This window comes from Nelusetta ayraudi, unplaced genomic scaffold, assembly GCF_046127955.1.
Source record: "Nelusetta ayraudi isolate G7.1 ecotype Tasmania unplaced genomic scaffold, CSIRO-AGI_Nayr_v1 ptg000071l, whole genome shotgun sequence".
In the NCBI taxonomy this organism is placed as follows: domain Eukaryota; kingdom Metazoa; phylum Chordata; class Actinopteri; order Tetraodontiformes; family Monacanthidae; genus Nelusetta; species Nelusetta ayraudi.
Window position 1 is genome coordinate 1,230,419 of NW_027466121.1, and position 26,906 is coordinate 1,257,324.

The 26,906-nt window shown below is 43.2% G+C and overlaps 1 protein-coding gene across 7 annotated transcripts; it reads right to left on the minus strand.

The window, feature by feature from the left end:
• Positions 1-1,470: 1,470 nt before the first annotated feature.
• On the minus strand, positions 1,471-26,906 carry zc3h18 (zinc finger CCCH-type containing 18). 7 transcript variants are annotated; one of them, XM_076042912.1, is made up of 20 exons: positions 26,839-26,906; positions 24,853-25,790; positions 24,611-24,695; positions 22,654-22,802; positions 22,341-22,439; positions 21,297-21,439; positions 20,899-20,928; positions 20,070-20,184; positions 18,183-18,454; positions 15,215-15,307; positions 13,766-13,948; positions 13,099-13,224; positions 12,560-12,652; positions 12,162-12,428; positions 9,846-9,962; positions 9,175-9,380; positions 7,727-7,944; positions 6,792-6,888; positions 6,358-6,454; positions 1,471-2,748 (listed from the first exon to the last, which is right to left on the minus strand). In XM_076042912.1, the coding sequence occupies exons 2-20, from the start codon at positions 25,777-25,779 to the stop codon at positions 2,502-2,504; spliced, it is 3,564 nt and encodes a 1,187-aa protein (XP_075899027.1). In that variant the 5' UTR covers positions 25,780-25,790; positions 26,839-26,906; the 3' UTR covers positions 1,471-2,501. The 7 variants fall into 7 exon arrangements, with proteins under 7 accessions (XP_075899027.1, XP_075899029.1, XP_075899030.1 ...); XM_076042914.1 differs by lacking the exon at positions 26,839-26,906 and adding an exon at positions 26,675-26,832 and having other exon boundaries at positions 13,766-13,945; XM_076042915.1 differs by lacking the exons at positions 9,846-9,962; positions 26,839-26,906 and adding exons at positions 9,494-9,502; positions 26,675-26,832.

The following is a 26,906-nucleotide window of genomic DNA, read 5'->3' on the forward strand; positions in this document are numbered from 1 at the left end:
AGCTACTGTGTTTTGAACTCGTTTCTGATAGTCGCCAGAACATCAAAGAGCAGGCAGAGCAGCGCTTGATGCAATCAGTCAGTGTTTAAGCCATGACACGCTGGTGAATGATTTCCAGGTTGTAATCTTTCCCATAACTGTTTGCACGCCTGTGCTGCACTCTGATAGTTGATGGACTTGACACTGTGGTGTGACCAAAGTATACAAGGCATCTGCATTTGTTGAACAGCAGAAAAGAAGACTCTTGAGTCGACAGTCTCGTCTATATTCAATGTCTGAATCCTAACTAGTGTGTGTGAAAACACATCATACTGCGTGGAACTTGCAGACCTTGCATGCTCGAATTGTTGAAATGCTCTGATAGGGCTGAAGTATAACACAACCGACTGCAAGCAGGACTTTGGATTGACAGGAAGTTACTTCCAGTTTGTAATCCACTGTGGCTGCAGCCTTAAACACAACAAGACTTCCAGGTTTCAGTGCAAGTTTTCTCAAAAGAGCTTCCAAGCTGAGTTTCACTTTTAAAAGTGTCTCTCTTTTCCTAGAGTCATTTGCTGTTGGCTCCTTCCAAGACATTTGCGCTAAATCAACACCAGAGATGAGTGAGACATTGGATCGGGTCTGTCCTCTCAATGGAAAATATCACTCTAGGATGGAAAAACACAATCAGTAAATGGTTCTGGGACAACACAGCGATACAGTTGATAGTATTCACGCAAAAAAATTGGAGGATAAAGTCCAACTCAAGGCATTTCTGAGGGGAGATTACCTGTCCTACTTCTCCAGGGCCTCTGACCAAGTGCCAAACCAGCAGGTTATTGGTATCTGTAAATCATCTGTATCAGATGTACCAGTATCAACTGGTACTGTATGAGCGATTGCGTGTCTCCGTGTTGCCCCTAGAATAAACTGGTGACTTGACCCGGGTCTAACCCAGGGGTGGGCAAACCTGTTGACAAGTGCGGCCACAGTGGGTTTTAAAATTTGACAGAGGGGGCCGGAGCAGGAGCAGATGGATGGAGCGATTCGCTGACCCATGTCAGGATAAAAAAATATATATATTATGGGATATTTAGAAAACATGCTTTAATGTCTATTGAAAATGAACAAAAAGCATAACAAAATATGTGTCTGAAGCCCCACGGTATTCAGCTCTCAATTGAAATGACTCTTAAAACACTGACAAAGTGGATGAATTACAGCTATTTCACGACTAACTATTAATATAACTTCTTTAAAATTGACGCATATGCCCCCCCCCGGACATAGCTTGCCCACGCCTGGTCTAACCCCATTGTGGCCAGGGACAGCTGGTAGAGGCTCCAGCACTCCTGCTCCCCCGAGTGCAGGATAAGCGATGGGAGACACTGGACGGATGAACTGATGACATCACCGATTCTCTCCTCGGGGAAAAGCGATTGTCACAAAGAACAAACAATGTTCGTTTTAAGGAGCAGAGTGAAAACAGGCTTCTCTTTATTAAAATAGTTTATTTAGGCTTTTTTTTTTTCTCTCAAAAGCAAGACATATCCTGTTTCTAAATACTCCAGTCCACCTTTGGATGATTCCAACTAAAAGTGTGACAAATAAAACATCAGGTAATCACTTCATCGCTAAGAAGAAAAAAAAAAAGAAAAAAAAAAGAAGAAAAAACTCAACGCTGTAAAAAACAACAACAGTATTTTCACATCACTGCTGCCTATGATACACTTAAAACAGTCCCGATGGCGCAAAATTGTACAAGATGTGACAGAACGGCGCCTGTGAATGTACACCGCTGACTCGCTATACGTTTACTTTAATTTTTTTTTTGCCGCTCACAGACATCGAGTACGGGGACGCTCGGGAATTTCCGTAGCTTTATACAAAAAGCCTGGCGCGAGAAGTCTCGCAGGTGGTCGACAATACCCTGCGGAGCGAGAGGGGGAGGGGCGTGGGGGGGGCTGTTCCACAATGTAGAAACCAACCAACAGTAAGAAGACGAAAAAAAAAACATGATCAAAGAAGAAGTCGATTGGATAGGTGTAAATCTGGCGGAGGAGGAGGAGGAGGTCGTCTTCTTCGCCGTGCGCTCTCACGTCTCGACGGGCCGTTCCTGAGACGTTCCTCCCTCACCGAAATGCCCAATAGCTGCTGCCCAACCCCCCCCCCCCCCCCGACCCCGCTGTCATGAGGTAAAACTGCAGCTGTGACGCTCTAAGACTCGACAGGTTGCTCAAGTGGGGTCGGGGGGGGGTGTGGGGGGGGTGAATTATAGAGTGAAGCAGAAACTCCACGGAGAGAGAGAGAGAGAGAGAGAGAGAGAGAGAGAGAGAAACGAAAGGTTAAGTTTTGCTCACTTTTGCAAAGTCTTTACAATTTTTTTTTTTATTTGTCCAACGAAGGCAAGGTGGGGGAGGGGTTTATCCGACAACCTTCGCTGCACCTCGTTGCTCGCAGGCAGGCGGGCGGGCCGGCAGTCAGGCAGACGAGACGAGTGCAGATTTCCTTTTCTCGCTTCTCTACTTGGTGGGAATCTTCGCTCGCTTGCGGGCGATGGCGTCCTCCACGGCCTTCAGCTGCTTCAGCAGCTCCTCGCGGCGGGACAGCGTGTTGCTCGGCTTGCCGGACCCGGAGCCCGGGCCGGCGGCGGCGGCGGCGAAGGCGGAACCGGGGACGCCCGGCTTGCTGCCCGGTGGCGCCGCAGACGCCGGCCCGCTCGGGCCTTTTCCAGACGACGATTTAGGCGGCGGCGACAGGGGACGTTTCCTGCGAGACGGAGAGAAAAAAATAAATAAATAAAAAATAAATGCGTGAGTTTACGCTTCGCACCCATGTCAGTGCCGCCAAAGCAAGCGAGGCTGGCTGAACTTTGAAGAAATTGTTAAATGGGGTTATTACGAAAAGGCAAAAATCTTTGCACATCTATTTCCTGTGCCGTAGGGCGACAATTAAGTCCAAATTAAACAAACAAACAAAAAAAAAAGAGTTCCTGCACACATGCCACTATAGCTGCTACCACTTCCACTAACACTCCCACTCAAAGTTCGCCTGTAAGAGACAGAAAGCAACTTCACTTCATGGACAGCAACAACAATGAAGTAACTGAAACTGCACTTTCGCAATATTATAAATCTGCGTGAGTAAAGACTCATCATGCGTTTAGTTGTAACTGATAACAAACTACTGGAATGAGGACAGAAATTAAACATCCGAGAAGAACGGGTCGGCATGCAAAAATGTTCACGTCAACACAATGGTGTTGCAACAAGCCTCTCAGCCAATCAAACAGCGTAAGGCCTTTGCCATTTTGGCAAAACACATCGTGGAGGTTTTGAACCTGCGTGGCTCATAAAAATAAGCACGGCCTACCTGAAGTCCGGAGTCATACGATTGAAATATCTTAAGTAAATATTGCTCATTACATGACGTTAAAAACTAAATAAAGTTAGATGCATCTAGGCAAGATTTTATGTACCGGAAACTGGCCTAACATTTAAGCTACACAGTGTCAAACAAAATATTTTGTTTAGTTTTTTTTAGGAAAAAGGGTTATTAGGACTCTAATCTCCAAAGATGCCCTGGAATTTCTTCTCTTCCATGAATTGAACATCTGGTTCACTTTAAAGGCTCAGTCTGAAATTCCTACAATTACGCCGGCTTGGGATTTGTAAAGAATTGTTGTATCTTTGTTGCTTCTGCTAAAAAATGAGCTTAAAAAAAGGACCCATTGCATCACCAAGACCATGAAATAAGTCTTAATTTCACAATTTTTAAAAAACGACTTCTTGTAACGTGAAAGGGAAGTAGTTTGAATGAGCGGGAGCTGCTCGGCCAACACACTCGCCCACACAAAACTGGAGAAACCCTTCCGCCCTTCCACTATTTTCCACGGGGGATAGAGTTACTCTTCCTTGCTCACTCTCTCACGTGGGTGCACAGGTGAAACACTGCATTTGTTCCTTTCTTCAATCATCCGCCCACTCCCTCGGGAACACCTGTCTCACACCGTCACCACACCAGTGGAGTTACTTCTTGCCAAATATGCAAAGGAAATGGCTTTGTCCATTTGAATGCTGAGGCAACCGCAAAAAACCAACAAAAAAAACGGGGCAAGCCCTCGAAAAAACAACGGTGGAACAACATTCTTGGTCTTGAACGCGACCCGACGCGCCGGAGATCAGCGTAGGCGGCCGGCCTGCAGGCTTGTCTGCATGTCTGTCAGTGCGGCTGCCAGCCCTTCATTTAATTCTTCTTAAATGCTGGATCACTTTCGTGTTAATCCCTAGTGGTTGTGTATCACAGCTTCGTGGTCAACATCCGTCAGTGTGGTTTAGCATACGTTGTTTTTAGGCTGCAGACATGCCAGAAATTTGCTCAGATAGTAGCCCAATAATTCATCATTTACAGTTAAAAAAAAAAAAAAAAAAGTAAAAACTAAAAGAATGGTGCAGTCTGACATTTAAAACATCATTGTAACTGCTTGGCACTGCAAGAGGGGCGACACAGTTGGTTTCAACACGCTGTTCTTTTACTTGGCAAGAAGGAAAGCGTAAACAAATGCTGCGAACGCAATGGAATCTTTTGTGCATGAACACTGAACTGATATTTCCCTATACCTTCCCCCCCCAGTGCTAACATCACAAACGCGAGTTCGGAGGCTTCCCTTGCTCTCTCGGAGGCGGAGCTCTGACTGGTCCGCCGCCACCTGAGCCTCCGGGCTCCCGTGGGTTCGGAGGAGGCCAACTTGCCGAATTTATTGCGATGTTTTTGGCAACGAAACGTCGCAATAAATTTGGCTAGTTGCCATTCAAATCTGCCATTACTAGTAGAGTACTACTAATCCACTGTCTATTATTAATCGAGAATTTTGCTTTGACATGGGAAAGAAAACAATAAGAGCATCCTGGCTGAAACCACAGAATGGAGAGAACGAAATGTTGTGACCATGGAAGGAATCACAGCGAGGTTACAACTGAAATCTGATAAGAGTTTTTAATTCTAAATGGTCTCCAGTGATCAAGGCAATGCCCGGATTTTAGGTACCTCTACTTTTATTTCATTTTTTTGTATCTGTATGTATTTTTGAATACACTTGTTCGGTTGAAAACAACCACATCTATGTGCCATTTATGGGGAAGTGCACAAATGTACTTTTTTTTTTTTTGAAAGATACCGTCTTGGTAACAAATATTCTAGTATTGCGTATCGCAATTAGTATTGAGATTATGTAAGGATACATAGCTATGTATCTTGATGCAGTTGATAGCTAAAGTTGGCAATGGTCATAGATGGGAGGTACAGATGATTCAAGAATGTTTGGACAATTTTTGTATAAAAAAAAAACTGTAGTGTACAATAATGTCAATAAGGTTGAAAGGACTGGAAAGTGTATATATGCATATGTATGAATGCATCTCCTTAGTTTAAATTAATTTAATGAATTCGACATCAAGTGCCTCATCAATCTTTTATGGAACATATATATGCACATGAAACTCCTATTCAACAATACTCAACAAGTATCATTAACTGAGTTTCCTGAAAAAATAAAGAGGGTTTACGTGTAATTGGAAATTATAGAAAAACTTTCTTGCTGTTGGTAAATCCCATCACAACAGCCGTATGTTTAGATCACAGGCTTTGACAAACGGTGAAATGAAAACAGGTTTCGCTGGTTACTCGGTGGACTGGCGAGGTGCACAGTCAGCTTGTTCGCACGGGAGTGCTACGTCAGCAACAGCTGACTGAGGCTACCAAAAGAATTGGAAACACCACCCGGAACCTGGATGACCCAAGTCCAGGAATATCCCTCCTTTCGATTCACCCAAAAAGTCCACAGTCGGACTAAGGGATCAACCAGTTAAGTAAAGATTAACTGGATAGCTGCTTGGGTCGGATCAATAAGTGTATTGTGGTTGGACAGTTACTCTTATTCTTTTCTAGTCATTATTGTAATTACCTTTACCATCAATAAATAAACTTATCAGCACAGTGCTAACAAGCACAGGTGTCTCGCAGCACCACCGAGTGAGGAGGATGTTGTCCTTCCACCATAATGAAATGGATGTTGTCTTTCCACAATGGTGCAATGTCAACAGAGTACATGTGTCAGGAAAAGATCAAATACCCCCCACCCCCACACACACACACACTTGGGTATTCCTCTGGCCATATACGTAGGTTCGACGGATTTAGCCCGTTGATGCCACCGCTTTGAGAAAAATCACCTCAAAGTTTCCACACCGGCGTGCGCCTCGTGTGTCTAATACACTGTTCTCCACACCCGGGGGGAATAATTGAACTACAAAGCTGGAGATGTGATGAGCATAAAGACTGTGGTCAGCGATACCGCGACAAAAGCCAGGATGGACCGACCTCTCTCCCTGGGGGGGCATGGCTCTGGGGCCCTGGCCTCTGGGCCGCTCCATTCGAGGTGACGGTGGGGGGCGGCCAGGTATCCTCTTGTCTCGACCTGCGCAGCACGGAGACAAGGGCGCGCGGCTTTTGAAACACAAGTAGTTATGGTTTTCATAGTCAATGTCATTTTTTTTTTTTTTTTTTAACCTTACCGACACCAACGCTTGTTGAATTATTGTTATCGGTTAACCAGCCACTACATGGGTAAAAATGTATCGGTTCAAAGTCCAATGAGCAAACCTTTGCTCCAGAAGTGGGTTTAAGAGGATATATATATTTTTATATATATATGGCAGTGGTTAAACCTCTTGGTTTTTATATTTGCCGCTCACTGAAATAGCACTCATTTAAAAACAAACAACCCCTCACGTGTGTCAGACGTGCAGTCCTACCTCTGTCTGGAGACATGGCCATCCTCTTGCTGAGGGGAGACGTTGGCCTCTCTTTGTCTGAAGGCAGGTACCGCTTCCTGTTGCCTCTGTCGCCCTGCTGCAAGGACCAATCCAACAGTTTCATGACTACATATCGAGCAAATGATTTTCTGAAAAATAAAGCTTTTCTTCTTGCATTGTGCCACTGTCCAACGAGAAATGGAGGCATAACCCTCAGAAAGCATGGAGTCTAGCACAGTCACACCTTTAGCTTCACAGTGACACTAATGCACCATTCCACTATTCAGGCTTAATTTCGGAATTTATCTTTTTTTGAGTATTTAATCCCCTTATCCCCGAGCTTAGTCAATAGCTGTCTGTCAACCAAACGTATTGAGCTTTTAAGTTGCGGCGCATAACAGAAGCCAGTGCTCATCCCAAAAAGTTGTATTATACGGTTCAAACATGGTTCAAAAATGATGTTTGAGGGCTGGTGTGATCTCTCAGAAAAACATTTCACGTCAGATTTTTCACTGTCAGAGCAAGTGGTATTTCCTCCTCAACATCTTAAAGGTCCCACTTCAGGTTGACTTCAGTCCTTGCATGATTACAGAACACAAAGAACCAAGTTTGTAGGTTTTGCGTGGAATTAGGACAAAGACTCAAACAGTCACGAAAAAGAACTGTTTGTAGTACCAATGTTTTTGCTGAATTGCATTCTCATATATTATGCCAATTTTCATTCTCGTTAGTTTCAAAGGACAGACTGATTGTACGTGAAAAAAGGCAACAAACAACCACCAAGAATCTGAAGCAAGAACTAAAAATAGTCCAATGAAAACAGACAGTACACAAGTACCGTGGCAGGTGCACCCAACCCTCATCAACTAATCCAGAAGCGTGTGTGGGCCAGGACACTCGCACAATCGCAGCGCTTCAGAAAAACTAGTGGTCACCTTGGCGAGAAGGGTGAGTTTAATGTCTTTGTGGGATCCGGAACCTCCGTGGCTGCCCGGCGGACCCATGGCGGTGGGCGGGGGGTGCATAGAGTTGGGGCCCCTGTTTCCGGGTCCCGACCTGGGCATCGGGTGTCCCCCTCTGGCCGAGGGCCCCGTCGGGTCCAGTCTCCTGCGGTCGTCCCTGAAGGCTTCCTCTTTCTTTGACGGCCTCTCTGCTGCTAGGAAGAAAAACAACATCACCGTCGATCATTTGGTCCAAGTTTCACACTGTATGTATGCAAGTGTTCATTTTTATCTCTCCCGTAAATATATATTTGGATATATTTAGTAAAGCTCGTCGTTCTTCTTTATATTGCTGTTGTTTTTTAAAGTGCCAACTACACCAAAGCAAATTCCTCGTAAGTGGCAATAAACCTGTTTCTGAGTCAGATGTAAAATCATTAAAGCGCAACAAAATCACTTAACGCGTACAGCTCGTTTTGAAAAACAGAAACGGTTCGCTGAGATGCCAATGTTGTACATTAGATCTACAAATTATTCAAAGAATTAAAAAAAAAAAAAAAAAACATTGTAGCATTGCTCTGGTTCTTGGTGTGTTTGAGGACGGCTCAAAAACATGCTGAAAATGAAAGGAATGGTTGTTAAATACCTATGTCATCGATAAAGGAAGTGAAAGTGATGTATGTGCATACCTATCGTTAATGACACCTGGGTTTCGGGCAAACAGGCAGAGCAAACATATTTTAGCTGGCAACAGATATTTTAGGTATTTCTGTATTTGCATAGCTCTCAATGATAGCCATGATTATCTAGATATAGCTATTAGAATACGTTGGGTTTAAAAATGCTCAACGACGACAAAAAGCAGAGAGCGAAAGCCCCCTCCCATCGCCCATTTAATTTAGGGCTGTGAAACGATTGATTTTTTTTAATCGCGATTAATCGCAGAATCTTTCTAGTTAACTGCGATTAATCGCGGTTTGAAATGCATATATAAAATTCTATTATTTCGCATTTCAAGGCAGTTTTAACCCCATAATGTGAAGCACTTCTTAGCAGAAATCGGCCAGAGGGGCCGACTACGGGTTAGTAAAAGGGACAAAAAGGTTTACACCGAGTTCACACCGGATTCGGATTTCTCTGCGACGGTCAACAAGGGCTTCTGCTCGGCTGTTGTTTGCTCCCATTCAGAGCTTTTTTTCCCCCATCAAGGCCTTTTCATCATCAATTTCATTAACGTACACAGATATGATCGCATTTGTCAATCGCGGTATTTTATTTTAAAAATTGCTTTTATTTTGACTTACTGATTTTCTTTTGTTTCTTTGAGGTACGTCTCGTCCAGCTTGACGCGGCGCGTTCGGATTGTATTTAGCTAATCGCGATTAATGCGCTAACGCTGACAGCCCTAGTTGAATTCTTCGCTGCCTCCTGCTCGCACTCACCCCGGTTTTTGTCCTTGCCGTGTGGCGGTCGGTCCCGCGGGGGTCCGCGCTCCTTGCGGGGGTGGTTCGGCGTGGGCGAGCGGGAGCTGGCCGACGACACGGGGCTCGCCAGGTCGGCGTACATGTCGTCCGAGTCGGCGCTGCGCACGGAGCTGCTGCTGGACGAGGCCGACGAGGCCGAGGAGACGCTGCTCACGCTCAGCGACCTGAAAGCACAGGTTTCAACGCATTCAGCAGAAACGCAACGCATCGGCAGACCACGTTGTGGTCAGCGTTGACTTTTGCCTTTGGACGCATTGGAAAATGAACACATTCGTACCTGGATTTCCTTGCAGGTCGGCCGATGACAGCACATGAAATTGAGACAAAGGAAAATGCAGTGTTACTTTTGGAGCAGTAACGCCACGTGCAATAACCCCTGGTGTGCAGATTAACTTTTAAACCAATCCAACTACTAAATCTAAGATCGTCATAATCCCATAATTCTAGAGGTTTTCTAGTGGAAAACCCACTAATATTTGGCCCGGTACTTTATACGAGTACCGTAGCTTAAGATGACATGATTTAATGGCAATGTTTAAAAAAATGTAAAGTGTATATATGGAAAGATAAATTGAAAAAAATAAATCCTCAACATCCAAAAATCACCAAAGTCTATTTAGAATAGACACCTGGACTTTCTGGATCCAGCTCTTGAGTGTGAAAGGGAGTTGGAAGAGGATCTGGATCTGGAACTTGAGCCACTATAGCTGCTACCACTTCCACTAACACTCCCACTCAAAGTTCGCCTGTAAGAGACAGAAAGCAACTTCACTTCATGGACAGCAACAACAATGAAGTAGCTGAAACTGCACTTTCGCAATATTATAAATTTGCGTGAGTGTGTCGTTAACTTGCGCTTTGGACAAGTAAAGACTCATCATGCGTTTAGTTGTAACTGACAACAAACTACTGGAATGAGGACAGAAATTAAACATCCGAGAAGAACGGGTCGGCATGCAAAAATGTTCACGTCAACACAATGGTGTTGCAACAAGCCTCTCAGCCAATCAAACAGCGTAAGGCCTTTGCCATTTTGGCAAAACACATCGTGGAGGTTTTGAACCTGCGTGGCTCATAAAAATAAGCACGGCCTACCTGAAGTCCGGAGTCATACGATTGAAATATCTTAAGTAAATATTGCTCATTACATGACGTTAAAAACTAAATAAAGTTAGATGCATCTAGGCAAGATTTTATGTACCGGAAACTGGCCTAACATTTAAGCTACACAGTGTCAAACAAAATATTTTGTTTAGTTTTTTTTAGGAAAAAGGGTTATTAGGACTCTAATCTCCAAAGATGCCCTGGAATTTCTTCTCTTCCATGAATTGAACATCTGGTTCACTTTAAAGGCTCAGTCTGAAATTTCTACAGTTACGCCGGCTTGGGATTTGTAAAGAATTGCTGTATCTTTGTTGCTTCTGCTAAAAAATGAGCTTAAAAAAAGGACCCATTGCATCACCAAGACCATGAAATAAGTCTTAATTTCACAATTTTTAAAAAACGACTTCTTGTAACGTGAAAGGGAAGTAGTTTGAATGAGCGGGAGCTGCTCGGCCAACACACTCGCCCACACAAAACTGGAGAAACCCTTCCGCCCTTCCACTATTTTCCACGGGGGATAGAGTTACTCTTCCTTGCTCACTCTCTCACGTGGGTGCACAGGTGAAACACTGCATTTGTTCCTTTCTTCAATCATCCGCCCACTCCCTCGGGAACACCTGTCTCACACCGTCACCACACCAGTGGAGTTACTTCTTGCCAAATATGCAAAGGAAATGGCTTTGTCCATTTGAATGCTGAGGCAACCGCAAAAACAAACCAACAAAAAAAACGGGTCAAGCCCTCGAAAAAACAACGGTGGAACAACATTCTTGGTCTTGAACGCGACCCGACGCGCCGGAGATCAGCGTATGCGGCCGGCCTGCAGGCTTGTCTGCATGTCTGTCAGTGCGGCTGCCAGCCCTTCATTTAATTCTTCTTAAATGCTGGATCACTTTCGTGTTAATCCCTAGTGGTTGTGTATCACAGCTTCGTGGTCAACATCCGTCAGTGTGGTTTAGCATACGTTGTTTTTAGGCTGCAGACATGCCAGAAATTTGCTCAGATAGTAGCCCAATAATTCATCATTTACAGTTAAAAAAAAAAAAAAAAAGTAAAAACTAAAATAATGGTGCAGTCTGACATTTAAAACATCATTGTAACTGCTTGGCACTGCAAGAGGGGCGACACTGTTGGTTTCAACACGCTGTTCTTTTACTTGGCAAGAAGGAAAGCGTAAACAAATGCTGCGAACGCAATGGAATCTTTTGTGCCTTTTGGGCATGAACACTGAACTGATATTTCTGTACACCCCCCCCCCCCCAGTGCTAACATCACAAACGCAGAATGACACTTTGTGACAGGTTTAGGGTGCAGGCAGACGCTGCATTCGGCAGGCGCTTGAGAAAATAAAAATCATTTTTTAACGAGCCCAACTCAGAATTCCTGTCGCCTTTGGTCGCGCAAGTTACAAAAAGCCGAACTGGGGCCAGAACCTCCAGCTACCAAGCTTGTTTCCTGCAGAATTAGCTCCCAGTTGTTCCAAGCACCAAGAGCTGGAACCTTTCAGGACTTTTTCAGTTATTCTATTTTTCTTCTTCTTCTCTGCTAAAAGTCAATTTACCCCAAAAAATATTAAAGCTAAATTTGCCAAACTTGGCGAATCAGCTGCAAATCTGAGCCACTACTCAGATAATGAAAGTCAAACTAATGTGACCAGATGGTGGTGCTATATTAGATATATTAAAAGCGTCAGGAACAAATTTTTTTTTTTGGCCAAATGTTCTCGGTTCAGCCAAATCCATCTACATAAGCCATTCCTTTTCACGCTCAACTTAATACATACATCTTGCACCAATGTAAAATTGGCCTTCCAGTAGATAGAAACAAGATGAGCCACATACCGACGAGGAGGCCGCGGCTGCTTCTCTTTCGGCCGGCCTTCCCGCGGGTTCGGAGGCTTCCCTTGCTCTCTCGGAGGCGGAGCTCTGACTGGTCCGCCGCCACCTGAGCCTCCGGGCTCCCGTGGGTTCGGAGGAGGCTTCCCCGCTTCGGGGAAGGGCTTGGGGGGCCTGCCCTGTGGACCCCCAGGTGCAGGGGGACTGGGGGCTTTTTTCATCAGAGGCTTGTCTTTGCGAAGAGGGGGCATTGTGCCAGGCTTTACTGGCATGCTTCATAAGGAGGGGGATTAAAAAAAAAAAAAAAGAAGAGGTATGTTTTTCAGGCTGCAGGTAGAACTTGACGGCTAAAAACCACAATAGGGCAAATACGAATAATGACAAGAACTCAAGGTGAGGTTTACCCTTTATGTAACGCAGGTGGGAGCTCTGGTTTGTTCTTAGCATTCCCCAAAGCAGCTGGACTCCGTGAAGGAGATGAAGAAAACGATCGTGCCCTTAAATTCAACAGTAAAGTAGAGGTTAGTGCATATTTATTGAATTGACTTGATTTCTGTGCACATTTTCAAAGCAAATCAGTGAACATTTTGCATTGGATATAATCTATTCTTAAATATTCTAATTCCCTGATTGGAGGGAATGCTTTTTTAAACATCCACTTGTTGAAGAGGCGTGATTTGTGCTCACACAAAACGGCTCTGCGGTATTTACACTGTCAGCTGGCTAACCAGCAGGGCAGTGCTGCAGCCACGACCTCCCTGGCAAGGGTTATTGTTGAAGTACAACTACTCTGACCTGCTACTTTTATCGGACTCTTAGCAGTATCAGTTGAAAAAGGAAAATCAAAAAGGGGAAAGTGGGGTGGGTACGGGGGGGAGCGAGACAGTTTGCAACATTGGAACACAATGCAAACAAAAGGCCAAACAGGCAAAGGCGCACGCACCTGGATCGGCTGCCGCTGAAGGAGCTGTGCTGGGAGGAGTGGCTGGAGTAAGAACTGAAAGAAGAAGAGCGGCTACGGGAGCGGGACGACCCAGAGCCCGTGTAGGATGAAGAGCGAGATGTTGACCTGGAAGACACAGATCAATTGTATCACCGTCATACAGTGAGACTGCATTTTCATTACAGTTTTGTTGTTTTATCGGTTAAAAAAAAACAAACAAATATTGTTCTTCGCTTTCATTCAGAACATGAACACCAGGGGACTTTAACTGCGTGTTAAGAAGAACTCTGCAGCAAGAAAGCAGGTCGAGGTCATTGGGTTCAGGCTAAATACAACGTTTTGATCAATTAGCAGAATCAAAGCTCAACACGATGAACTATTTTTTGTGTATATATACTACCAGTCAAAAGTTTGGACACCTTTTTTTAATCTTTACAACTTTCTACACTGCAGATAGATCCTGAAGAATATAAGCAAGATATATGTAATTATGCAGCAAAAGAAAAACATGTTAAACAACTCTAAATATGCTTTTGATGAAAGTTGACTATTGTGAAGAATTTCGATATAAAATGTGTTTGAGTTGTTTGGCACTTTTATTGTTTCTTACATAATTCCATGTCTGTTCATACGTCGTTTTGATACTCAAAGTCACTCATGTTTTTACCGAGAGGAGCCGGACAGGGAGGCAGAGGAGCCCGAGGGCCGATGTCTCCGTCGGCCCCGAGGTGGGGACCCGAGGCCGGGGCGTCTCCGGGGAGACTTGGACCGACGCCAGGGGTCCTTCCACTCATCTGGCCGCCGCATCACTGGAACCATTTCCTTCTTCAATGGAGGCTCCATGGGTCTGCTGAAGAGATTAAAATCGGTTTGTAATACAAATATGGTGCAATTAATATCAAGTCTTTCAAGGTAAGGTGAATAAACTATGGGTTTTGGTCAATGCGTCTCTAATTTGGCTCAAAACATGAACATCTGTAACCCATCTGAGACTTTGCATTTTCATATTTAATTCAATATTTCATCTAAAACAACAAAACAAAATGAAAATTCCAAAATTACAACAGGGAGACTGGCCACACCTTCTGTCAAGCAGCAGCCAGAAAAACAAAACAAAAGAAAATTACTTCATGCAATTTCCCACTGCCAGTTGCTGATGAAATCACTGGTGTCAACATAAAAAGATTTAGATTCAAAGTCACGCCCTTCATCCTGAGAACTTTCCATACATGTGCCAGTCTACTCTCTCAATGAATAACCATTTGAATCTTAAAAAAAAGAAAAAGAAAAAAGTTTTCCATAATTTGATATCAAGATATAATGTTATCCCAAGATAAATGCAGTTTTACAATGGCTCGCCGTCTTGTTTAGGTCTATGGCTTGGACAAAAGCATTTCATTGGATTCGATATCTAATCTCGCTTAACTACATACAAGCCATGTGTCAAATTTCCAGTGGGAATCACTGAACAAGTGTGGGATTTTCCCAAGTAGGGCAGTAAATGCTTGACATCAGGCAAAAGCCAGTATTGACTTTTAGGCTTCTGTCTAAACATGACATTAGTGCCTGTAATATCATGTCTGTTTCATTCTATTACTGTTACACTGACTATTGATTACAGTGCAGTTTGCTTTGTCTGAGAAAAAAAACATAAAAAAAAAAAAAAAAAGAATTTTTTAATCGAAATATTAAAAGGAAAAGTAATAAATGTGGACCAGAGAAAAGAGACATATATATTTACACAGTGGCGCCTGCATCATCCACTGTGGTTGAGCACAATGGGGAGAGCCATGTGCACCCGAGTTAATGAGAAGTTCCACAAGCGTGATGTAAGGGCAAACAAGTGATGCAGGAAAAAAAAAATGCAGCGCTAAAAATAGAATGACAGCACTGGAGCTATTTTTAGATCTCCTTGGGAGTTATTTTTAGCAACAGCTGATATCTTTGGAGGAAGAAATCATTGACTAAAGGAAGTGGGAAAATAAACCCTCCAGGCTTACAGCGTTCAATAATAGAAGGTGGCCGACCTTTGAAGGCTCAATAAAGTGGGCTGGGAAAAGAAGAAGAAGAAGAAAAAGAAGAGAAAAAGAGAGATTGAGAGAGAGCTAAAGTTTACCCTTTATGTAACGCAGGTGGAAGCTCCGGCTTGTTCTTTGCGTTCCCCAAAGCAGCGGCGCTCCGTGAGGGAGACATGGAAAATGATCGTGCCCTTTAAATCAATGGTAAAGCAGAGGTTAATGCGTAGCCATTTTTATTTACATTTTGTTTCTTATTTTCAAAGCAAATATGTTAAAATAGTTCATTTTAAAGAAGTTCATTCTAAAGAAGTTAATCTAAAAAATAAAATAAACAACAAACCAAAACAAAACAGAAAACTCAAACCACTCCAGCCTGCAACTAGCCTCCACCGTCACATCAGCGTCTTCTGACGCAAATTCAGACAGACACATTTATTCATTTGTGATCATTTTATTTTAATGGCTGGATGGCGAGTGAACTTGCTAGTGTGAAGATGTTCTGTTCCCTGGTGGCATGGAAAGGCAATTTCACATTGACTGGCTAGTTTTGCATTTGTAATAATAATAATAATACTACTAATAGTAGTAGTAGTAGTAGTAATAATAATGATAATAAACAGCACTACTTATAGAGCTTTCTCGTTTTAGCAACAGCTGATTTCCTTTGAGAAAGAACTCAATGACAAAAGGAAGCAATAAAACAAGGCCTCCGGGGTAACAATAAAATGCAATGGAACAATGGAAAGGTGATAGTCATGGCAGGTGTCGGGCCTCTAGGCTCAATAAACTGTCATGACGAAAGCAAATCTGTAAAAATATAATTAATTTTGACGTTCAAGTTGGCAGAACATCTGGAAGGAATTCCCATGAGGGAGGAGAAGGGACCATAGCATCATTTTTTAAAGGTCCAGTGTGTAATACCTGGCCTGATTTACGATTTCTGTATTGGTAAAAGCTTCACATAATGCCCATAAATACATTAGTAAAAGTGTATACTTGAAACACAATGAAAGCTATTTGGTTTTCCTACCCACAGAATGGTTATTATTTATATGTAAGAATGGTGGGGTTAGACCAGGAGTGGGCAAACTATGGCTCGGGGGCCATGTGTGGCCTGTTAAGCTTTTCAATACGGCCCACCAAACTTGAGACTACATTAATAAACTGTTAGCACTAGGTACAAAGATGTATTTCATTTTTAGTGTTTTAAGAGTCACTTAAAAAAATAGGACTTTATTGTAGGCTTTACACGATCACGATTTTTGTGCCGATCACCGATCAGTGAGTTTAAATAAACCGATAACCGATCACCAATCCGATCACGTGAGGAGCAATATTTAAATTACTTGTTTATGTACTTATATACTCATGTGCCGTTTCCTGAGTATCAATCTTGCCATGCCCCAATCTGACTGAGATGTTTGCTTTGGCATCCGTTTCGGAGTTTGCTTTTCTTTTTCCTTTGTCCGCGCTGCGTTTCTTGAACTCGACATGCTCCTCCGTCTGTATCTTTTCCAAGTACCTGATTAAATTTGTCGTGTTGAAATTTTTTGCCGACGTTCCCCCGCGAGGTACTGTAGCATTGCATATATTGCAGATAGCTCGTGCTACGTCAGTTTCTCTCACTTTGAAAAACTTCCACACCTCCGACATGTTTGTTTGTGTCGCCCATGGATGTTGCTGTCGTGAAGATTCAAAGAAACTTTATTGTCCGTCACATAGCGACAGTACTCAAAACAGGAAGAGGCACGAAGACGAAAATGACGTTTTTTTGAATCATGAATCATGAATCATTAGCTCTCGGATACAAACAAATAAACATGTCGATGCTGTGAGACTACTTTGGAGTAAATGAGACAGATTAAAAAAGTTTCAACACGACCATGACGTCATTGATCGGAGATTTATGACATGACGCTCAATCGCGAACATTTCAAAAAATGCTTAATATCGGCCGATCCGATATAGCCGATATGATCGGTGTAAATCCTACTTTGTTGTAACGCTTTCGTTCATTTTCAACTGACATTAAATCACAGGTTCTCTACATATCCCATGATACATTTTTCCCCTCCTATGACGTGGGTCACCCAAACACACTCCATTCATCTGCTCCTGCAGCAACCCATCCTGGTCGAGAGATGGCGCTCCAACCAGAACTGTCCCTCTACTACCGATGCGGAAAAGTTGGACAAACCAAAGCTCAGGCCTCTGACCAAAACTGCTTGGGGGCGATGGAAAAATGTTGCAAATGTCCCTATTGGTCCAAGCTACCTACGTCACACACAGGATTTCACACATTACGGGCGTGGACTGAGAGCTTAAAGGGAAAAAACCATTACAGTCATCATCGCTGGTATCACCGCACCTGAGAAAAGCGTTTAGCGTTTAACTCCACGATTTCAAAACTGACCCTTGTGAGTCAAACGGCAAAAATCTATGACACCACAATGACCCATCGATCACTCCTGGAAAGGAAAAAGTACTACGATGTGTGAAAGCCTTGAGGGGGGTGTGGGTGGGGGTGGTTGGTGATGACTGCTGTTGCTCAAAGATTGTGGTCAGATAAATATTTTGTCAAATATGTATCTGGTGTATCTAATTACGGGGCCAATCAGTGGCGGTTTCCAGACAGGAACCACCAAGGTATGTTGCGTGTTGTTATCACGAGACGGTGATCAGTGATCTAACCTAGATCCTAGTATATAGCACCATGCTGCTGCTGTAATGTAACAGCGCTTTTTCTTTTCATTGTGATTTTATGACATAAGAAATATTGCGTGTGTGTGGAATCTGAATTTCTTTTTTTGTTCTTATTGAAGCTGGTTTTCCAAGCAGCAGTTAACACCAATAAGTAACGTCACTGATTGTTGTAAGAAGAAGAAGAAAAAAAAAAATCCATGTTGTTGTCAAACAAGCGATCGCTCAGTTTGATTGAAAAAAGATAAGCAAAAAATAAAACAGAATAAAGATCTGGTAAGAGCAGAATTGCGACGAGATGCTGCACCTGCTCGTTCCCGCAATCTGTGAGCGCAAAAAAGAAAAGAAAAGAAATATTTCACTTACTTGGGCGGCATGTTTAGGGGCGAACGAGGCTTCAGCTTCTCCATGTCTTTCTTCTCGCGGGCGTCTCGCGGCGGTCGCATCTTTGGTCTCTCTTTCTCGTCGCGCTTTATCCGGTCCCTCTCCCACTCTTCCTTCCGCCGCATCCTCTCCTTCTCGCGCTCGTGCTCGCGCTCCCTCTCCCGCTCTCTCTGCCGGCGCTCCCGTTCCCGGTGGTCCCGCTCCCTCTCCCTGTCCCGGTTCCGTTCCCGGGGGTCCCGCTCGCGCTCGCGCTCCTTGAGGACAGAGTTTAAAGTTGTTTAATTGACTGAATATTTATTTATTTATGTATTTCAAATGTGGAAAAAAAAAAAGATAATTTTTGCATTAATGCACAAAAATATAAATAGAAAACAATAAAATACTATAATTAAATCACAAGACAGACTTAACCAATATGTGTATATATATATATATACACACACACACATATACACACACACACACACACACACACACACACACACACACACACACGAGTTAACGCGTTAATAACGTGTTAACTCAAAACATTGTCGGCGATAAAGCGGCGTTGAGTTAACGCGTTAATAATGCGTTAACTTTGACACCCTTAATATATATATGTATATATATATATGTTAAAGGGAAAAAATCATTACAGTCATCATCGCTGGTATCACCGCACCTGAGAAAAGCGTTTAGCGTTTAACTCCACGATTTCAAAACTGACCCTTGTTTTAATATATATATATATATATATTAAGAGTGTCAAAGGTAACGCGTTATTAACGCGTTAACTCACGCGGAAATGACTAACGGGAAATGAATTGACTCACAGCACACAGTCACACGCTTGCAGCCGGCTTGTAAACACAACAAAAAAAGAAAAAGACACTGAGCGTAGACTAACATGGATAAGACGTCAATTGTAAATGGAAAGTTCCACTTCAAAACCCTGCCAGATGGCAGTCTTGACAGGACAAAAGTGATATACATTTCCTGTAACGAGCGCTTCCATTCGGCGCCCATGTTAATCAACAATCCGCGCCATGCAGTTGTCGTTTTGGCGTCTGCTCTATTTTGTGCGCGAGCCGCGAGCGATCCTCGTCAACAGAAGGTCGCTCAAAAAAACGAAAATAAACTCATTTCAAAATAAAAACCGAATGACAAATTCGATCATATTTGTATGTTATATTTGTCAGTACATCGTATCAGAGTGCGAGAGAGATTAAACAAATACACACACACGCACACGCAGAGGAAGACTTCATCAAAATATGTCTGTTTGATCCTAGAGATGCCAGTCAGTGATCATTATGAAAGAGGTCTTGAGATGGACACCTGAGTGCGTGTTTCTATTTACACACACACACACACACACACACACACACACACACACACACACACACACACACACACACACACACACACACACACACACACCATTTTTTTTACCCTGTGCATCTTTTGTTTTGTTAGTAGTACTTGTCATTGCTCCAACACGAATAAACATGCTGCATTGGCATAAAGCAAGTATTTGCCTACTCCCATGTTGATATGATTATTTAAAAAATGGAAAAATATCAGTTTACGGTAGATTTAGAGCAGATAAAAAAAAATATGGGATTCATTTGCGATTAATCGTGAGTTAACTATGGAAAACCATGCGATTAATCGGATTAATTTTTTTAATCGACTGACAGCTCTAATATATATATATATATATATATAATTAAAAAAAAAAAAAAAAACGAAGGCGCAAAAAATAAAGTCATCATTTTAGAAAACTAGAAAAGCACACAACCTATTTGTGTATTACGTTTGTGTAAAAACAAGTCCTTTCACGTTAGTTGTATAGTAATATCTAAGCTGTGTGTGAATAGTACTCACACTGTAGTGGTAAGGAAGAGGAGCCTCACTGTACTGCACTCTGAAGTTCTCATACTGGCCCCCCCGCCACAGGGCCTCCATTTCATAATCGTAGTAGGGGTCGGCATATTGCTCACTGTGAAAAGGAAGAGGATTGTATTCAAAATTGCTGTTCAGGAAGGGATGTGGCGCTGCAACCCACTGAAAGTGACGTTGCGTGCCGCGTGCGTGTTGAGGCGTGTCACGAAGCGTCACGAAGCCGCTAGTCACAAAGTCGCGAGTCACGAAGCCGCGCGTCACGAAGCCGAGCGCCTGGCGCCGAGCGCCTGGCGCCGCGGCCGGACCGGTTGCTGTGAGAGTTGCAACACAGTGCGATAATGGATGGAGGTATTTCAAGAAGACACCAGTCAAATGAAACCCTTTTTGTTTTTTTTGGCTATGCAACCTGTGTGTCAAGTGTTGCAGTGTAGAAAACAAACAAACCAACAAAAAAGAAAGAAAGAAATCAAACCGTGTATAGCTGCTTTATTACTGTACTAAGGCCAATATTGACGCTTCACAGTAAAGTACAGCACATAGTATTATATTATGGAAATCCACCTGATCCACTGCGTTTTCCAATCATTGACTTCCTGCCTGAACGATTCACTCTCCTGTCAATTGACGCGGTTGCCAAACGTGAAGTGGGAAAAAGTGTTGCGCTATTTTGGTGTCGCGCTTCTGGGATGCGTTTCAAAGGCGCCGCAGTGGACCAGGTGGGAACACGCACACCGATCTGCCGCTTTCAGTGGGTCGGAGCCTTTACAAAGAATTGTGGAGGGATTTTCTTGACCAATCAATGAAGACTTACCCATACATCGGATCTCTGAAATCGGCTTCTCTGCAAGAGGAAATTAAAAGCAACACAATGTTTGTCATCAATATTTTTTTTAACTACAATGTCAATTTAATTATACACTTGAGACATAAACATGTTTAGTGCTGCAACTAACAATTATTTTTGTTCTCGACCAATCTAGTCTGTAGACTCTGAGTCAGAGTTTTCAAGCCTTTTCAGAGAAGAACGCTTCAATTTTTGGGTTGACGAATTCATGTTGTCGACGTAATCGATTACGACTAATCGTCGCAACCCGAAACATTTTTGCCCACAACCTCGAAGCCGTTTCAAGACTGCAACTCACTCGTCCTTTACGTCAATCAGTTGCTTTGACTTGCTTTTCACCAAAGGTAATTAGTTAAAGTGCTTACTCTCGGATGATGCGGTAGCTGCGCTCTCTGAAAAAATCGTTCTCTTTGTCAAATTCTCTGTCGTCCTCCCCGATGGTCACGTTGAAGCGCTTCTCCTCAAAGTCTGGCTCCTGCTCTTTGCGAATGGTGGCCTTCTTCAAAACCTATCGGGGCGAAAAAACAGACAATATTTGTTTAAAACACATATAAACCTTCTGAAAAAATAAAAGTATTAAAAATATTAAATCCAATCAACATCTTAAGATTCATAAAATGTATTAAAAAAAAATCCATGGAACGAACACAGGCAAGTAAAATGGAACATGTTTCAACACCGCAAAACAGCGCAGCATTCTAGTCGAAGTTGATGATCTTCAAAATGTCAACAGAGTCTGCCTTGGGATCTACAGGGGAGACCCAAGCATGCTGGTCTGACCACAATGTGTGGGAAGTTCAGAAAAACTCCCAAGGAGAAAACACGAGTGTCCAGCTGCTTATCTGTAACTGGTTTATATTTCAAAGATGTTAAAGGTCAGGAATGGACTAGAAAGCAGACTAAACTCCTGTAGTGTAAAAAAAAAATCCCAATCGAGCTTTTGGCTGTAGCCCCTTTAACTGAACTGAATGCCAGATATGCATAACATACGTCCACTGCCTGCACAAAAATAATCACCACCATAAAAAAAGGGTCAAATTTAAGCTTTGATTACAGCATTTGCTGCGGCGTGGTTTCGAAAAGCTTCTGCAACGTCACAAGATTTATTTCTGTCCAGTGGTGCATTATTGTATCGACAATGGGAGAGTCTGATGACTGCACAAAGCATTCCTCAGCACATCCCAAATTCACCCTCAGCGGGAGTTAAGGTCTGGACTTTTTAGTGGCCAATTCATATGCGGAAATGACATCTCCGTGCCTCCCGAACCACAAGATATGAGAATATGTGACCTTTTTTTTTTTGGCCAGGCAGTTCCGCTTGCTAGTCATTCTCAATGAGTCCAACGTGAGCAAGCCTGCCCGCCACCTGTATAGCAGAAAACCCCATTTGAGAAAGCACAGGTGTGTACCTCTTTAGCATGCCTGAGTCCTCTTTCCCAAGCGCTCTCTACTGGAGGCTCTGCAGGAGGTGGCGGCGGAGGGGGAAGCTCCTCCACCGCAGGGCCGGCCTGAAAAAAATTAAGACATTTTCTTTTGTGACCTCACACGTTCCCACAGAAAGCAGTAGAGGCAAATAATATGGGACAAAAATAAAGCTTAAGTCGGCTTTATTGTTAATTTCTTCACATGTGCTGGCAATACAAAGGAATCATACAAAGTAAATATGATAAATGGATGACTAGAGTTTGTGTTGATCTGCGGGACATGTCCATAACAACCTACCCAGGGATTATTGGGTATGAGTGGGTGTGGTCCTCCAGGAGGGGCACCGTTAGGTGGGAACGGGTCTGGCTTGCTGATGAGTGAATAGTTGCCTTTGTCATTGACCCCGGGGTGGATGAAGCGACAGTTCATGCCCCAGGTGCAGTTCCCTGCGCGCGACAAGATCAAATATTACGAATAGCCAAGTAAATTACAGCAGATTTCGCTTCAACAAATTACCAGGTATTGATGAACCAATGTTTGCCACAATTGTTAATTCAAATAAAATGCTGCACTTTTGCATTACAGAAGCAACCAGTCAAGTTTCGAGTTCCACCATTTGAAAAAGTCACAAAAGGAGTCACAAAACCGCCAATATCCTTCATAAAATTTCTGATGTTTCAAACATTGAGACTGTAATAATTGTATACATTTGTTATAAATCTAATGATGTGGTAAACAGTTAATAAACACACAACAAGCTAAAAACTAAATTCAACTTTTTGTGACTACAGGCGGAAGGCAAGTGTAATAACTGGACTACACCGCCCCCTGCTGGAGAATAGTTTTGAGAAATGTGTTGCAATGGGATGGCAAACATTGACCGTCTATGATTTATGTGATGTCTGAGCACTGTTTGCCTTATCAAAACATCCATCCCCATATTACTGTTTGTACTCTGGTGTTTGAAGCTTCACGCTTTGAACATTTCTAAATGTTGAACTAAATAAAAGTGAGAGTAAAAAAATTGTTCAAAATAAGGAATTGTCTTTAATTCTATTACGCATCCCGAGTAACTTTCCTCACTGAATGGGAGAACGTCTCATCCAGACCCAGTCTGAATTCTGCTGGTTAGTTTGAAGTATTAAAAGGAAACATTTCAAACAGTGACAGGTTCACAAAATCTTTCATAATTTGGTGATGTGGAGAGATTTGATACACCCACCTGGCTACTGCAATGTTTCATTGATTTAAATAATTAATACGATATCTTTATGGTGGGACTGCGTAATTTATTGGATTTTTTGTTTGTTTTTTTTGGCTCGCCAGATCAATAGAAACAAGATAAGTGAATTATGAGGCATTTTTTGGCACACAGGGAATTTACTACAACGGTTGTGCTGCTCGTCTTCTTTGAGCTCGGCTACCTACGTTTTTCATGGAGAACACGGTGCAGTGCAGTTCTGGCATTGCCGTGATGTAACACACACAGTTCCTACAAATCAGCATGAACATCTGGTTTCCTACACCTTGTCTCTGGATAAATTGAAGACTCTTTATGGTTCTACTCCTCCACCTGTTGCTCATATGCATCTGGATCAATATGAGTTTGGCCTGGAGGAGTCCCGTGGCAAAATGATTCATTGTATGCACTGCTGATTGTTTCGCTGTTGCTGTATACATATATTTATTTGTAAGATGTACTGCACGTCAAACCATCCTAGATCGCCTTCTTTTCAGTGTTTCCTCACCCAGTTGGAGGACCTAAGGGGTATTTTGTGTGGTGCGTCTGTACTTTACAGAGAATAAAACCATTTAGGAAAAATGACTGTTGATAATTTGGACCGCACAGATAAAAATCTGGATTAATTGATAAACAAAATGGCATCACTAAATAAGAGTTTACTGTTTACATCCAGTGGGAAAGTAACACTTGTGAACATGTTTCTGTTAAAAATGTGGAAGTTCATTGAACACACTTATTATCAAATGCTTATATATCATTATAATTATCAGATGTTTTTTGTTATTGTTTAAAAAATAGTGACACAGGTTTCTACTAGCTGTGTCCTGGTTTAGTTCTTTCATGAGAATTCCACTGAACAGAACACAATAAAAACTGACAGTGTGCCCCTGAAAAATCTCACCCGTACACTAAACCCCCATCCATCAACATGAAGCATTTTGACATGAGAAAAGAACAGAGGGGTGTATGGTCACATGAGTGGGTTGAGGAAATCAGTCTCCCCACACCTACCTTTGATGAAGAATCTGCAGATAGGTCGGGGTCGGATCTTCCTGTCTGAAGGGTCTTTGACCTCCCCCTCTTCCAGGTCATCATCCTGCAAACCAGCAACGATTGTTTAAGTTGCAACTAATCGCAAGCTTTTTTTTTTTTTTTATCTGTCCAAATCTGTGCATTTCAGCAGCTATTTTAGACAGTAACAACACAAACTTCACCAAACCAATCAGAGTGCAAATGTCGCGTCAAACACTTACATCAATTTCTCCTTCGTCAATCTCTCCATCATCCTCATCCTTCTTCTTGTCTCTGAAAGAATCTCTGCGCCCCCGCTCGGGCCCCTTTGATTCCTCTGCCCTCTTGAACTCACCGTCTTTAGGAGACGGGGGCATTATTGGTTTCCTTTCCTTCTTCTGGATGATATTCTTTGCACGCTCCTCCTCTTCGCCATCCACCTTTGCCTCCTCCTCATCGTCCTCTTCCTCGTGCGCGGGGATGCTGGACTCGTCGGGAACCTCCTCGTCGTAATCCAGCTCATGCTCGTCGAGCTCCCTGGTAACAGACGACGAATCGTCCTTCATCTCTCTGACGGCAATGACTCTCCTCCTTTCCTTGGCGTCTATCCGATCATCGTCCTCAGCCTTGCTTTTGTCCTCGTCATCCGCGTCAGCTTCTGCCTCGGCTTCCTTCTGATACGCACTGTATGTGCCTGCCCGATCTTCTCTCTCCTTTTCTGCAAAGAGGTTCTGGTCCCGCTCGGCCTCCGAGTCAGGAGACTGTGGGCCATCGGCAACTGCGTCCTCTTGCTCGTCTCTCTCCTTCTCCCCTCTCTCCCCACAGTCTTCATCGCCCTCCACAAGCATAACGCTACCGTCCTCTTGCTCCAACCCTTCTCCATCCTCAACGGGCTCATCATTGTCCGAGTCGGACACAAAGTCGGGGACCACTTCATCCTCCTCGTCTTCTCCTTCCTCTTCCAATGCTGAATCTCCTCCAAGGCTGTCGGCGTCCTCATTGCCCTCCTCGATCAGTGCATCGTTCTCCTCTGCCGGGACCATTTCACTGTCTGAGATGAGTCTATCATCTTCCTCTGAGGATTCCAGCAGTTTACTGTCAGAAAGGGCTCGCTCTTCCTCCTCCTCAGGAGAAAGAGGGGACTGGCAAGGGCTTTGAGGAGTATCCATTAAAGAATATTCTACAATAAACAGGAAAAACAATATAAGAATAATAGCATATGTTGAAGTGCAGCAGAGATTTAATACTGAATTAAATAATTAATACAGAAAATCAATCACATGGTATATACGCTATTTAGCATTCAGAGCGGGTTTAACCTTACAATACTTTTATTTTTCAAAGTAGGTAATGAGTAATAATGCTACACTAAATTCTAATATAACAAGCTTAGCAACACGTTGGCTGGTGCGTATATGAAACTTGGCTTCCAGCAGCATTCTACTCTCGCCTGCAAATCGCAAGGATTCAGCAATCAAATAAAAATGCAGAACCTTTTGAAAAACGTTTAGAAAATGCATCGACACAGGCCGAACGCTTTGAAGTGCTTGCAATTATCGACAGGCATGCAGCGCTAGCTAAAAAGCAAAGCAATAGCTTAGCTACCGCTGTCCTACGCTACTAACTAAATGGCCAACAAGGGTTCAACCACGACTGCACAACTGCAAGTACCGTGTGTGTGGCCAATGACACGTTAGCCCGCTGCACATAAACAATAGGAAAAATACGTTCAGGCGTCAAAATTATAGCGGGCCAGCCAGCAACACGACCGGTATGTTAACGCTTCACTGTTGGGTCGCGCTCTGCTGTATAGAGGGCCACAATTTGTCAGTGCAAGTTGCTAAGCTCAGATAACAACCGAGCGCACGGCCTTCTCCGAAAGCCAACACTCGGAGACAAATACTAAAAATGAATAGGCGGTTAACTGTAAGGTATAACTTACGGGTCGTGGCGCTTTAGCACTGAGCAGGGATTTACATAGCGTTTCACCGACAATGCAAGCTATCACAAAGCTACGCAAGAAGACACTCGGCTATCGGCTAACAAGCACACATTTTCATTCACCTTGCCAAACCGGAGCTTTTAAACCACGACAGGATTGCGTTAAGAACGCCCCACTCTAGCAGATATAGTTTTTTTTAAGCCTACAATAAATAATATACGTTTAATTTAACACTCTAGTGGAGAAAATAAAGCACTTGGTACGACACGACGATGGCGGCCATTACCTCAACGTCATCAACACACGACATTCGAGGGCGTAAAAAGCGCTGCTGGAAGTGACGGACGGGCCCCT